General features: G+C 37.6%; 1 protein-coding gene across 3 annotated transcripts in view; it reads left to right on the forward strand.

Annotated features, from left to right (window-relative positions):
- The window catches only part of LMBR1 (limb development membrane protein 1), a 76,870-nt gene that overhangs the window by 18,058 nt on the left and 45,983 nt on the right, over window positions 1-12,829 (forward strand). Inside the window, exons 3-5 of one of the 3 annotated variants that reach the window (XM_055804274.1) lie at window positions 382-421; window positions 2,562-2,701; window positions 9,201-9,304. In XM_055804274.1, the coding sequence (XP_055660249.1) occupies window positions 382-421; window positions 2,562-2,701; window positions 9,201-9,304 (284 nt within the window). Of the gene's footprint in view, window positions 1-381; window positions 422-2,561; window positions 2,702-9,200; window positions 9,305-12,829 lie in introns of those variants that run through there. The other 2 variants (XM_055804276.1, XM_055804275.1) reach the window with 2 other exon arrangements.

Genomic DNA, 12,829 nt, shown 5'->3' on the forward strand with positions numbered 1-12,829 from the left:
ATGGACCCTAAGACTTCCCTCTAGCTTGCCTGCTCTCTTGTGGTTTGGGATGTTCAAAAGGACAGTTCCTAGCAGCAGTCACAGTAGTAGTCTGAAGCTTGTTTACTGTAAAGCCCTCTGGGAGATGTTTCCAAGAAGTTTTGATCTGCCTATTTAAATTAAGTGAAATAACTTTGTAGTTATGTTGATTGAAAAAAGTTTAATACTGGCAAAAAAAATACTTATTTTTAGTAGGAACATTCTTAAAATAATCATGCTATTAAATTGTTTTAGTAATTCTAAATTTTAATTGGAAATCAAAATTAGCACTACATATATACATTTTAGCCTGAAGAAGGATGACTAAGTATTGAATATAACCTGCTGTATTTTAATTTTCAGATGAGCAAGAGGATGAAGATGCTATTGTTAACAGAATATCGTATGTATAGCTCTCTTTTGCAGACCTTTTTGTCCTGAATATATTGTTATGATAGGAATCTTGTATGCTTCCAGATAAGGAGCAGTCCATTTTGAATGTGACAGCAAATAGATTGCTAGAGGGCAGAAGAAAAAGATTTGGTCAAGTGGCACCTTGTATTATGAAAGGCATGACAAGAGGCAAGGCAGTTTTGTCTAGGGTTTTTTTTCACCTGTGATTTTCCTGGTAGGCATGAATTTGGACAGAATATTGCATGTGAACCTGATGCAAGAGGTGGAATTCAGTGCAAGACCTGCACCTGAGTTTAGGTCTCTAAAATGTGTTTATATGGGTAGTCGGTGTTTTAAGTTCCCACTGCAGCTGATGGAAGCCCTGTGAAGGGAGGTAATGGGTTATGGAAAGAAATTAGCTCATCCTGAAGTAGACATCTGCATTTGATCATCTTAAAAAAGCTTAAAAAGGAATAACAAGTGGAAGACAAGCCTTGCCAGACCGGTTGGTCTGCCAGCAACTCTGTCTCCTGTTCCTGTTCCTTTGTAAAGCTAGATATTTATGTCTCCTATTTAAATATGTCTGAAGATTTACGGAACATTTGTGAGCTGTTGCTGCCCTCTCAGTTATGTGGTCTGCTAAACTGTGTGGACTTGCTACTTGCTTATTACAGTGTTCTTAGCTCTTCCGTGGTAGTACTGTCATCCTTTTGGAAGGAGAGCTCATTGAATTTTTTATTGATTTGCCTTGTACCCTGGGAAAGTGCCGAGTACATTGCAAGCTGTTCACTTTTAGTTGTGCATTTGTGGCAAGCTTGAAAGATGTACAAAGATGATATAAATCTTAGGTGTGCTTCTCCCAGTAGTGTCTGATACTAGTATTTTTTATGAATTTGAAATACTACTTTGCCACAAGGTCTACTTCAGATCTAGAGAAAACCGTATTCTTGTAAATGCTCTGAAGCTCTTCCCTTAAGTAGAGGAGCATCTCTCCTATGTTTTTAAGACTAGTTGGAGGCTCTTATACATTGAGTGATTTTCATAGGAGCGGTGCTCTTAGCCTGGGTTCTAAATTTTTCAGTATTCAAAGAATAAACTTTGTCTTGTTAACTGTTATTCTCCCATCTGTTTTCTAGTTTAGCTTTAAAATACAAGTACCCATTTTTAAATACCGTGTTCTTCATGGGAAAAGAGGATAAGACAAGATCAGCACTTCCATCAGAGCCTTTCATTAAAAGTGGTGTTATAAATATAAAATGCTGCTTTTTCTTTCAGCCTAAGCTTTCTTTTTCCATAAGTATGCATGTTATTTTCCAAAAAGTGTTAACTCTCAGATGTATGCAGATGGATATTTCTTTGCAATAGTGTAATTGTCAGGACTGGAGAGATATGTTGCGTGGGAGAACACAAAGCCATACTGCTGTTAGCACCTTGAAAGGCAGTAGCGCGTTAGGTTTCACAATTCTGGCTTAGAATTCTTAAACATCTTAAAATAAAATAAAACCAAAAAAATTTCAGAAACAGGAAAAAAATATAGTAATATTTTTTTGATAAAATCAGTCACCCAGACTTTCTTTTGGAAGTTAAGTATTATGTGAATGAAAAATGTATTTGTAGACTGTTAAGGAAAAGTAAGATCTCAGTAAGCAACTTACTGACATTCCTGTTGTAGGAATGATCTATTTCAGGTTATATTTTTTTGGTCATGCAATTTTGGGAATTATTTCTGATTTTCTTCTAGCATTGGATTAGTTTTGTAAGAATGTTTTTGGTTGTGGTGTGTTTTTTTTTTTTTTAAGGATGCAGTTCTCGTTAATGCCACAAGATGGCATTTGATCAAAGTTGTGTTTGGGATCTAAAAAGAATAAGCTTAAATATTTTAAATAATTCTGACAATTTCTCTGGATTGACTTTACAGCTGTCAGAAAACCCCAAGCTATGAGATGATACTCGAATAACAGCTTTGTGAAAGAAAACCAGTATTTTCAGTTTGGTGTTTAAGGATTTATGTATAATTGTACTCGCTTTTTAGACATTAAAAAGCTGCTCAGCTTTTAAAAATCGTAGTAAGAATATAGAAATAGAATGTAGTAAGCATATAGAAATAGAGCATGTTGGTGGTAACAGTGGCACGTTTCTTTAAATTTCAGGCTGTTCTTGAGCACCTTCACTCTAGCAGTTTCAGCTGGTGCAGTCCTGCTTCTACCTTTCTCAATAATCAGCAATGAGATCCTGCTTTCTTTTCCACAAAACTACTATATTCAGTGGTTAAATGGCTCACTAATTCATGGTTAGTACTCAGCATAATGTAATTAAAATGGATGTCTTCATTATATGTGCATGGATGTTCTTACTTTTCAAACGTATAACTCCCTTTTCACTTAAGATGCTAATTGAATTGTTAATATGTTATTGGCTAGTTTTTTTTGCTGCTGTGTGATATATCACAAAAGTCTGTCACAACTGTTCTGTTGGCTTGTTTTAAAGAACTGAGCAGACTTGCTGGATTTAAACCAAATTCACTGCTTTGAATATTAATGTAGAATAAGAGCTACTAGAAGCTAACTTGAAAACACACTGTTCAAACTTCTTCCTCATGGATCAGTGCAAGATTCATGTCTGTCTCTTTATGATAATACATACAAACTTATTCTCAAAATAAGAAATAGTCTTTAAGAAACTTGCTAGCTATGAGCAGATGGGATTAGATAGTTAAATTCACTGCTAGTGATTTATTTGTAAAGAAGGAAAATTATAGAGTATCAGTGTATTGAGTGTGGTAAAGAGGCACCATGTAAACAAACTATTTCAAGGAAAACACGATGCGAGGAAAAATACTACTTGCAGCGATGACACCTTGATGTTTGGCAGAGTGAGTTTTGCATACTTTCTAATATTGGTTAACATGCTTACAACTGTGACATATATAAAGCATACTAATATTTGAAAATAATTTGGACACCTTTATGTGTCTAAGGGAAATAAAAGATGTCCTATTTCCACCGATTTGTAGATTTGGCCGGAGAAAGATTGTTTCAGATAATGAAGGTACTATTTATTTAATCTGGAATAAAGAATTTACAAGTTAGCTGTGCTGTCCTTTTTCTGTTCTTGTCAAGACATAGTAACCGGGCTTTGGAGGATGTTTCTCTGAAAAATATACACTTTTTGCTAAATGTCTGAATACTCACAGATAGCAAATTCATAGATTTCCAGATCCCTAACTTGCAGAGGTGGTGTGGTGTGTGTGTTTGTTTTTTCAAATTAAAGAAGTTTACAACAAATTAAATGTGGATAAGTGAAGACAAGATAATGCTTGTTGTCTGTCATCTTTCTGAAACTGAGTACTTTTTTGTGTTATCTGAACAGTAATTTTATTTTTTTTTGGTAAACCCACGAATAAGGAGAGCTGACTGTAGATGTGGTGGTCGACAGTGACCCTGACTGTGGTGACAGAGTAGTTTAAGACCTGAGAAAAGTGAGGAAGGAAAACAGTAGAATAAAGACAGTAGATTTTGAAGGAGTAGACTTTGTCCTCTTCAGGAAATGTGTATGTGGGTCTTTGCTGGAGAATGGTCTGAGGGCAGAGAAAGCCAGGAGAGATGCTTACTTTCAAGGATAACCTTCAAGGACCATAATACACACCTTGGTTTGCAAGGAAATGAGCAGATGTTATAGGAGGTCGACTTGGCTTAATGGGGAGCCTGAGCTCAAACCAAAAAGAAAGTGTTCAGAAGGCAGAAGTATCAGCTGCCCAGGATGGGTATAGAAACATCTCCTGGGCTGGTAGCCTGGTGTGAAATGAGAAAAGCCAGGGCACAGCTGGGTTTGCAACTGGTGAGGGGTTTCTGTAGAGCCAGCTTCTCTGGAGCACAGTGAGAGGCAAGAAGCAATGTTTACCGGGCATAAAGCAATAGTTCTTCACAGTGGGTATGGTTGAACACTGGAAAAGCATGTCCAGAGAGACTGGGAGAGCTAAATCCTTGGTAGTTTTCCAAAACTCAGCTGGCTGAAGCCATGAGCAACCAGATTGCACCTGCAGTTTAGCTGTTTTAAGCAGCAGATCAGGCTACGTGACTTGAGGTTCTTTCTAGTTGAGTTATTCTGTGATCTGCTTTGTCACACATCATGTGGGGTATTGCTAATTTGGTATGTCTCCTACATGGAAGGAAACCCCCAGCTAATTCTCATTTTTTACACAGATTTAGCTGCTTAGACAGATTTATATTCTTTGTTCCCAAACATGGAAAAAAAATTAATGAGATATAATCCTTCCTTCTGTGCCTGAACTGGCTTTGGAAAAACTACAATAAAATACTTCAGAGAATGAAAATTATATAACAACCAATTCGGAAATTTTCACTCTGTCGGAGTTGCTACAGTACTTGAGAAAACTTGGATTAATTAGAAATCTGCTGGAAGAAGTAGCTGGCACATAGGAAGGCCTTTGAATGTTCCAGTGACCATGATATTTTGATTTTAATGTGATAATATTTTTAAAGTACAGCTTTGTGCATGCACGGTATAACTTACATTTCCTAAGGCCAGTAGTAATGGCTAGCGGGGAAGCAAATTCAGCATCTTGGTGTTTCCAAGTTTAACTGTGTATTGCAGAGTTTATCCTAGGGGTAGACGTGGCTGAACTAAACCAAGCTGTACCACAGCCGGAGAGAAGATGTTCAGAAACATCAGCAATTTTTTTTTTTTTAATTTTTTTTTTGTTTTGTTTTGGATCTGACCGCGGGCTTCTGTTAACGGCAACTTGACGAAAACCTTTGCGCTTGATTTCAAAACCTTAGCTTGGGGAAGGACGCCCTCTTGTGGCAGGGACTAGGGTTGCACGGCAGTGTTGCTCTGCTCTGTAAAACCCTGTTCCACGCAGTGTCAGTACCTTTTTGGAGTTATGAAATACCTGTGCAAGTTTTGAGAGCTGCTGGTGCTATCACAAGCCATCAAGTTCAGAAAATGTTCATATCTCCAGGATACTCTGTTTAGTATACCTTCCTGTACGGTTTCCTTACTGCTTTGGAAATGTTATCAAATGGAGAGATTTGTATTGCTTTAAACCAGTTTTGTTTTGCTAGATTTCTGAGTTACAGATATAATCGAGGGTACTTGACCATAATATTAAGGTTTTTTTATACTGTATGTAGACTGTAGCATGAGTTGCAGCATATCGAAAAATAAAAAATATGTGCCTCTAATTTTTGCAAGCAGGCAGAAAGCCCCTATCTGGGTTCAGTATAAACACTCTTACCTAATGCATGTTCCACTAAGCTCAGAAATACTTCTGACCGCTGGATGTTCGCTTGTGGTGTTGTTGGATACAGCCACCAGGTGGGGGTAAAATGTAATGAAACTGCCATGACTAAGACAGTCAAAAAATTGCTGTGGGTCTAACCTGTTTGCCAAAGACTAAGAGATTTTTAATTTTTATGTTTTATTAACTTGTTTTATGGGTGATAGTCTTAAGTCGCTACAAACAGAAAAAAAATTTACAATATTCCAACAGACTGCTTAAAGCTTTTTATATATGTTGATATGTGGAAGCCTCTCGTGCAATTTGTGATGCAGTTAGTGTAGTAGGAAATAATTATTTTTCTGGGTCTATTTTAATTTGATTTCTGAACTATCAAATTAGGATAAGAAATATGGTAGGGGAAGAAGAGGGCCCTGTATGTTCCTTACTTTGAGGAAAGTGTATGTGTATGTCAGGAGCAGTACAGCAGTGCATACTTCTCATAACTTTAAATGCACACTGTAGCTCTGTAGTTTGATTTCTGTAAATGTGGGTGCCTTTAGCTGCTAATGTGTACATTTCTGGATTTTAACTTCCTAAAAATCACCCTGGATGTGCACCACTCTCCTCTCCCTTCAAATACTCTGTACATACTATGCAGCTCCTAAGCACCATTTTACATTGTAGATACACATGTAATAGAGCTGCTGAAGTTAGGATGACCAGGTATTCAGCTTTGCATTAGGTATCTGAATGTGCTCTCTGTCTTCAGTTAGAGAAAACTGCTGATATAAAATTCCTACCCCTGTCTAATAGTATTTCTACTCTAACTCTGGTGTTGTAATTTTTTTTGGGGGGGAGGTATGCAGAGTGCTTTAGGTAATGTCCCCCCAGTAAGGGCCGTTAATGACATTCTTGCTGATGTTGCTATGTGTAAATGTTTCTTAAATGGTAACAGGAGCTTCCTGGCTAAGCAAATTCAAAAGGAAAAATCCCCCTCTTTGTTAACTGGAGTTTAGCCACCTTTAGGCAGTCTGTTTTCTTTAGCAATTGAGTATTATATTTCACGTGTCTTTTGGAATTTTCTTGTTTTGTTTCTGTAGCTTATTTGGCTAAGTTTGGTTCCTGGTGCCCTGGTGGTATCAACTGCTGAAGAAGTAGATTTCTTGGCCCCCCCCTTCTCCCCCCTTGTTTTTATTTCTCCTTGAAATTTAAATAATTTCCTTTACGGGAAAAGGAAGTATATATGGTGAAAGCATTTTTTTTCAAGGGGGTGTAGGTGAAGATAATGTCTAACTATTTTACATTTGAAACTAAATACAGTAATATGTCTCAATAATGAATTCCCCAGACATCTAGTAAATGTCTCTCTCCTTCCCTATTCTTTCCAAATTGGACAATTTCAAAGAAGAAAATGAACAAGCCTGTACATGAGAAGAAAGAAATAAACAAAGCTGTTAGTTCAAATTTTCTTATCGTGGGGGATGTTCTTTTTTTGGATTTCAGATGAGAGAGTCTAGTCTTGCAGAATTGTGGAAATGTGTGTGTTTTGGGGAGGGTGGAGGACAAAGCCAGTTTTTGTCAGCTACCAAATAAAAGCTGTGTTTTCAGGATGCATAATAAATGACACTAGTTAAACCTGTTCGCTACTAAATTGCAGGTAAGCCTCTGCTTTTATAAAGAAGAAACACTGCATCCTGCACAACTTCTGATAGGATGATTGATGGTGGGTTCCTGTTTAGGCACCAGAAACTGGCTCTTCAGAAAGTGTTTAGCTTAGAAAATCTTAATAGAGCAGATACCCTTAATGGAGATCAGTTATCACTTCAGGTTGTCTTCTAAACCTTTTCCTTTCCTACAGATGTCACATGTGTCTTACAGATGTCCTAGTTTTAGTCAGTTGACTTTTTTTTTCACCTAGATCACAGGATGATTGAGGTTGGAAGGGACCTCTGGAAATAATCTAGTCTGACCCCCCCTGCTCAAAGCTCGGTTAGTTAGAGAAGGCTGCTCAAGGCATCACCCATTTGGGTTTTGAATATGTTGAAGGACGGAGGCTACAAAACCTCTGTGGGCAACCTGTCGCAGTGTTTGACTACACCTAGTGGAAAAAGTTTGGGGGGTGGTTTTTGGTTTGGTTTTTTTTTTTCTTTCCTCTTACATTTAAGTAGGTTTTCTGTTTTTTTTCAATTCATGCTTGTTGACTCTTCTCCTTTCACTGGATACCACGGTGAAGAGTCGGCCTCTGTTTTCCTTTTCCCCTCCCTCATCAGATACATACATTGATGAATTCCGCCAAGTCCTCTCTTCTCAAGGCTAAAGAATTGGAGCTTTTGCAGCCTGTCCTTGTATGATGGGTGCTCCAGTCCTTTGGTCACCTTTGTGACCGTTTACTGGACTTGCTCCAGTATGGCAACGTCTGTCTTGTAAGGGGGAGCCTACAGCTGGGTGCAGTGCTCCAGATGTGTGCCACCAGTGCTAAGCAGAGAGGAGGGACCACCTCCCTCAGCCTCCTGGCAGCATTTCTCCTAGTGCAGCCCAGGATGCTGTTGGCCACTTTTGCTGCAAGGGCACACTGCTGGCTCGTGTTCGATTTGGTGGCCAGCAGAACCTCTGAGGCCTTTTCTACAAATGTTTTTTTTGAATGATTGGTCCCTGGTGTGTGCTCTCTCCGTTTGTCCAGCCTGTTGAGGCTCATCTGAGTGGCAGGCCGCTGCTGTTGCCCATCTTTTATCTTCAGCAAACTTGCTGAGGATGCACTGTCTCCCACCGTCACCACTAATGAAGATGTTAAGCCTGGTATTGACCCCCCTGGGCAATACCACTGGTGACTGGCTTCCAGCCTGACTTGGTACTGCTGGTCACAACCCTTTGAGCCCAGAAGCTCAGCCAGCGTTCAGTCCACCTCAGTGTCTACTTACCTAGCTCATACTTCGTTAATTAAACTATGAGGAGATTTTTGGGAGATGGTGTTGAAAGCCTTACTGAAGCTGAGATAAACAGCATCCGCTGCTCTCCTCTAGCATATTGAGCCAGTCATCTTATCGTGAAGGGCTGCCGTTGCTGTTGCCATGATACCTCCATGTGATTTGAAGGTGGTGATGGCATTTGTGTATTGCTTGTGTTAAAATCCATGATTTGTCTGAGTTTCTCTTGGAACAAATATGCGAGGAAGTAAGTACACAGGACTGAATTTTGTGACATTCACTGATAGTAGTAAAATACTTTTTGTCCTGAAAACTTTTAAAATGGTTATCTGAAGAGCCTTCAATTGGGTATTGTGGAAGTAGTGCAGCTGAGTTTGCAGTCTGTCTCCAAGATTTTTGAAACTTACTGCTGTTTAAGTTGGTACTCAATTTTTGTTTAAAGCTCATACAGAGAAATGGGTGTTTCTCAGCAGTGACCTGTATATAACTATGTATTTGTAAAAACCTGGCTTCTGCTAGTACTTGTATGTATACTGCGTTGTTATATGTAAGAGAAAAATGCCGCATCTTTCATTTTAAACCTGAGAAAATTATAATATAAACCTTCTTCTTGTTTGTTGCAGGTTTATGGAATCTTGCTTCTCTTTTTTCTAATTTATGTTTGTTTGTGTTGATGCCTTTTGCCTTTTTCTTCCTGGAATCGGAAGGATTTGCTGGCTTAAAAAAGGTAGGATAATACTGTTAAATGCAGAGTAATTACAGTATATATTCCATTTTCAGCCCTTGTTTATAAAACTGAAATTTAAAGTTTGGAAGGATTTGTTGCTGGAATGTGTATGCTTATGTGAATGTGTTCATACAGATGTGCGTTGTACAAGCAGGTGAAGTGAGTATGCAGTGTGTATACAAGGGGGGAAAATGGTCTTTGGAAAGCTGTGTATACTGAGATCAGGAAAATGTCCTTTTTTTTTTTTTTTTAAATAATGAAATATTTTAACCAAGATTATTTTTTTTGGAAATGGTTTTGTTGGGATGCTAAAAGGTTCAATAAATATGCTAGAAATGCTGTGACAAGGGAAAGTACAGGCTTCTTACTAATGGGAAGGGTGATAAAATAACAGATGACCCAGAGAAAACAAGCTTGATTTGTGAATTTTAAAGATTACAAACCTTCCAACAAAGGTTCAAGTGTGGTCAGTATTAACAATAATACGTTAAGAAAACTGTCTTAAATGGGTAGAGAACAACTAAAAATATTCAACTTAGCTGAACACATTCAAATTGAGAGGGCTGAGTATTTCAGTGAAGCACGGAATTTGGCAAAGCAATTTCTGAACAATAAGATGGTAATGATTATATTAATATGTGAACTAAAGAAATATAATGAAAAATTACTATAATGGGAGGCACAGCAAAATGAATTTCAAATCATAAATTTCAGATAAATTAAACTGGAATGACTGTCTAGGGACCAATTGTAGCACGTTTGCATTAATCTTTATCATCAAAATGATTACAGTTTTGTTTTTAATGATACTACACTAGAGGGAATTCTGTGCCCTTTAGATGACAGTTATTAGAAAGCAAAGGATCTTGAAAAGTGGTCTGAAATTGGGAAAATGAAATGCATTAAAGATGGATGCAAAAGTCTATGAGTCATTGGTGGATTGCATGTAACGTAAATCAATGAGGGGATAATTGTGGTGGGAAGGAAAGCATAATTCCTGGTTGCATTGACAGGACTTGGCATGGAGGCAATGAAGTCGCCATTTTTTTTTTTTTGGTGGAATTGGGGAAAACTCAACTGGAGTGCTGCATTCAGCTTGGGATTTTAGGGTTCACGTAGACACCTAAGAGAGAAAACGGCGGATATTAAAAAAAAAAAAAAAAAAAAAAAAAAAAAGGAAGAAACTTAGTAAGTACAGCATGAAGGAGAATTTTAATTTGGAGAGAATAATGTGAAGAAACAGATTTTGTTCTGTAGTTGAAGCTACCAGGAGATTACACAGACTGTGACCAATATAGCTGTGTCAGAAAGGACCTGCAGGATGGACCCCACCAAGATGGTGTGTAAATACTTGTTTGGTGTAGGCTGTTCTGAGCTGGTTGATGCTACTGCAGTGTTTGTATTAACTGAACTGTAGATGTATGAAAGTTACTTCTGTTACAAGTTTGGATGACCAAGCTAATGAATTCAGTTTCAGAGGGGTTTGGTGATGGGGCTAATGTGTTCGCTCATCCAACTTGGCTGGAAAACACTCTCCCCTCCCCCTCTTCATTCACTTCAGGTATCTATAGGACTAAGAAAATTTAGCAACTCATTTTATCCTGTTGGAGACAGCTCCATTTTTTTTTTTTTTTTTTTTTTGACTCGGAAGTATCTAGCCACAGCTAATGTATAACTTCTCTTCTAAAAAAGAAAGAAGTGATTTTGGTGGGGTTTGTGTCTCCTGCAGTCCAACCAAACCCAAGGATTCTCTCCATTAGCGCACCATGTACAGTGCTGCTGGTGCGTCCCCTTGACTTGTAGATTTGTTTGGCTCCAGCAGATGCATTATGTATCCCAGCTGTCTTAAGTTATAGTGTAATGTTTAAATTTATGATGCTGGCTATCAGTTAATCCCATTCAGGATAAATAGGATCACTGTTACATGTTTACACTTGGAACCATTTGTAACTCCAGATGAGATAAAGCCATAATCTGTCTGCAGATACAGGGAAAAAGATGATTGTTGGTGCTTTACAGTCATGTTGCTTCTTCATGGGGGTAGTATTAAAAACCTGCCTATGGTGGGGGGGAACCCGATTTTTTGCAATATTTTTATTTTTTCTTTGTCTTCTGGATGTTTTTGGTACATCTAATACCTAGTACAGTACTCAGGACCTTTGTCCAATATCGGTTCTACCTGGTTGCTCTATTTAAAAGTGTCTGAAATGGATGCGGACGTACTGAATTGTTGTACCAGCTTTGAGTGAGCCCTAAAGGTGCAGGAATTTTAGTCCATTTTTAATATGAACATACCTTGTCATGGCTTGCTTTTCTTAGAAAGTGGCAAATGCCACTGATGGACTAAGTTGATAGTTAAAATTGAGTGTGCTGTTCTGTTCAAATTCTGATGCAGATACATGATTCTACTTGCACTAAGTACTATATGTACTTTTAAAGGAATTACATCACACAATGGGGTGATTAGAATCTGAGAAGATTTATGTTTAATTGAACTCAGGTTTTCATGTAAGATTTTTGGTTTTAGAATCTGTGAAGGGTACTTCCCATTTTTTTTACTTTCCGTAGATTTTGGCACATGGCTTATCTCTTTTCAGAGAAGACTCTGAGACCATGAGTATTTTGTAGAATTCTGGTACTTGTACAAATTATTATGTCTTTGATTATGCTTGTGCAAGCTTTTTTTTTTTTTAAGTCATATCATGTTATTTATCACATCAGACTAATGGGCCAGAGGGAAAACATCATGCAAAGACTATTACTATTAACTGGGAAAATCAGATTTTAGTGATCTCAATGTAAAAAAACATTTCGTACATTTGGCAGAACCTTCAGCACTTAAGAAAAGAGTGATCTACTGTAAATGTGAAGACATTCAATAAGGAGGTTTGGCACAGGATGTGTAATCTTTAATCTTTCAGCTGGGAGCTGGATACAAGGAATAGGGAAAGCAGTTGATTGTAGATACCCAGCTCAGATCTAAATTTGGATAAAAAGACTTTTCCAGTGGAAGCTTTTATGCAGGTCATCTTGAATTTGTCATAGAATTACCTTCATTTAATGAATAAATAGGTCACTTGAAATTTAGGTGTGCACAGTCAAGATGTCTGTTGGAAGGTGTTGATTTAAGAATTACTTGTTGGATTTAAATAAAGTTCTGCAAATGAATGATTAAAAGAGATTCAGTTCTGAAACTGAATGGATTTTTTTCACTCTTTTAATGGGTTTCTTTGTTCAGCTTAAATTGCAACAGTAACTTTAGTCGTTATCAGATATGGGCCTAGCCCCCAAAGTTTTTAGTCATCTGAGTGTTTATCATAGATTACGCTATAAAAGTTGATTTTATGTATTCACTGTAATGTGAAATTTTTGCAAGCTATTATATTTCAGATAACTCATAGGTTACTCTATATGAGCTTTGTGTCACTTTTATTTCCATATTCTCATAAGGAAGTATTGCCCCCTTAACTGTTTAAGTTTCATGAATCAGGATGGGTTTGATTAACCATCTTCCAATTTACTATG

This window comes from Falco peregrinus, chromosome 5 (genome assembly GCF_023634155.1).
Source record: "Falco peregrinus isolate bFalPer1 chromosome 5, bFalPer1.pri, whole genome shotgun sequence".
In the NCBI taxonomy this organism is placed as follows: Eukaryota; Metazoa; Chordata; class Aves; order Falconiformes; family Falconidae; genus Falco; species Falco peregrinus.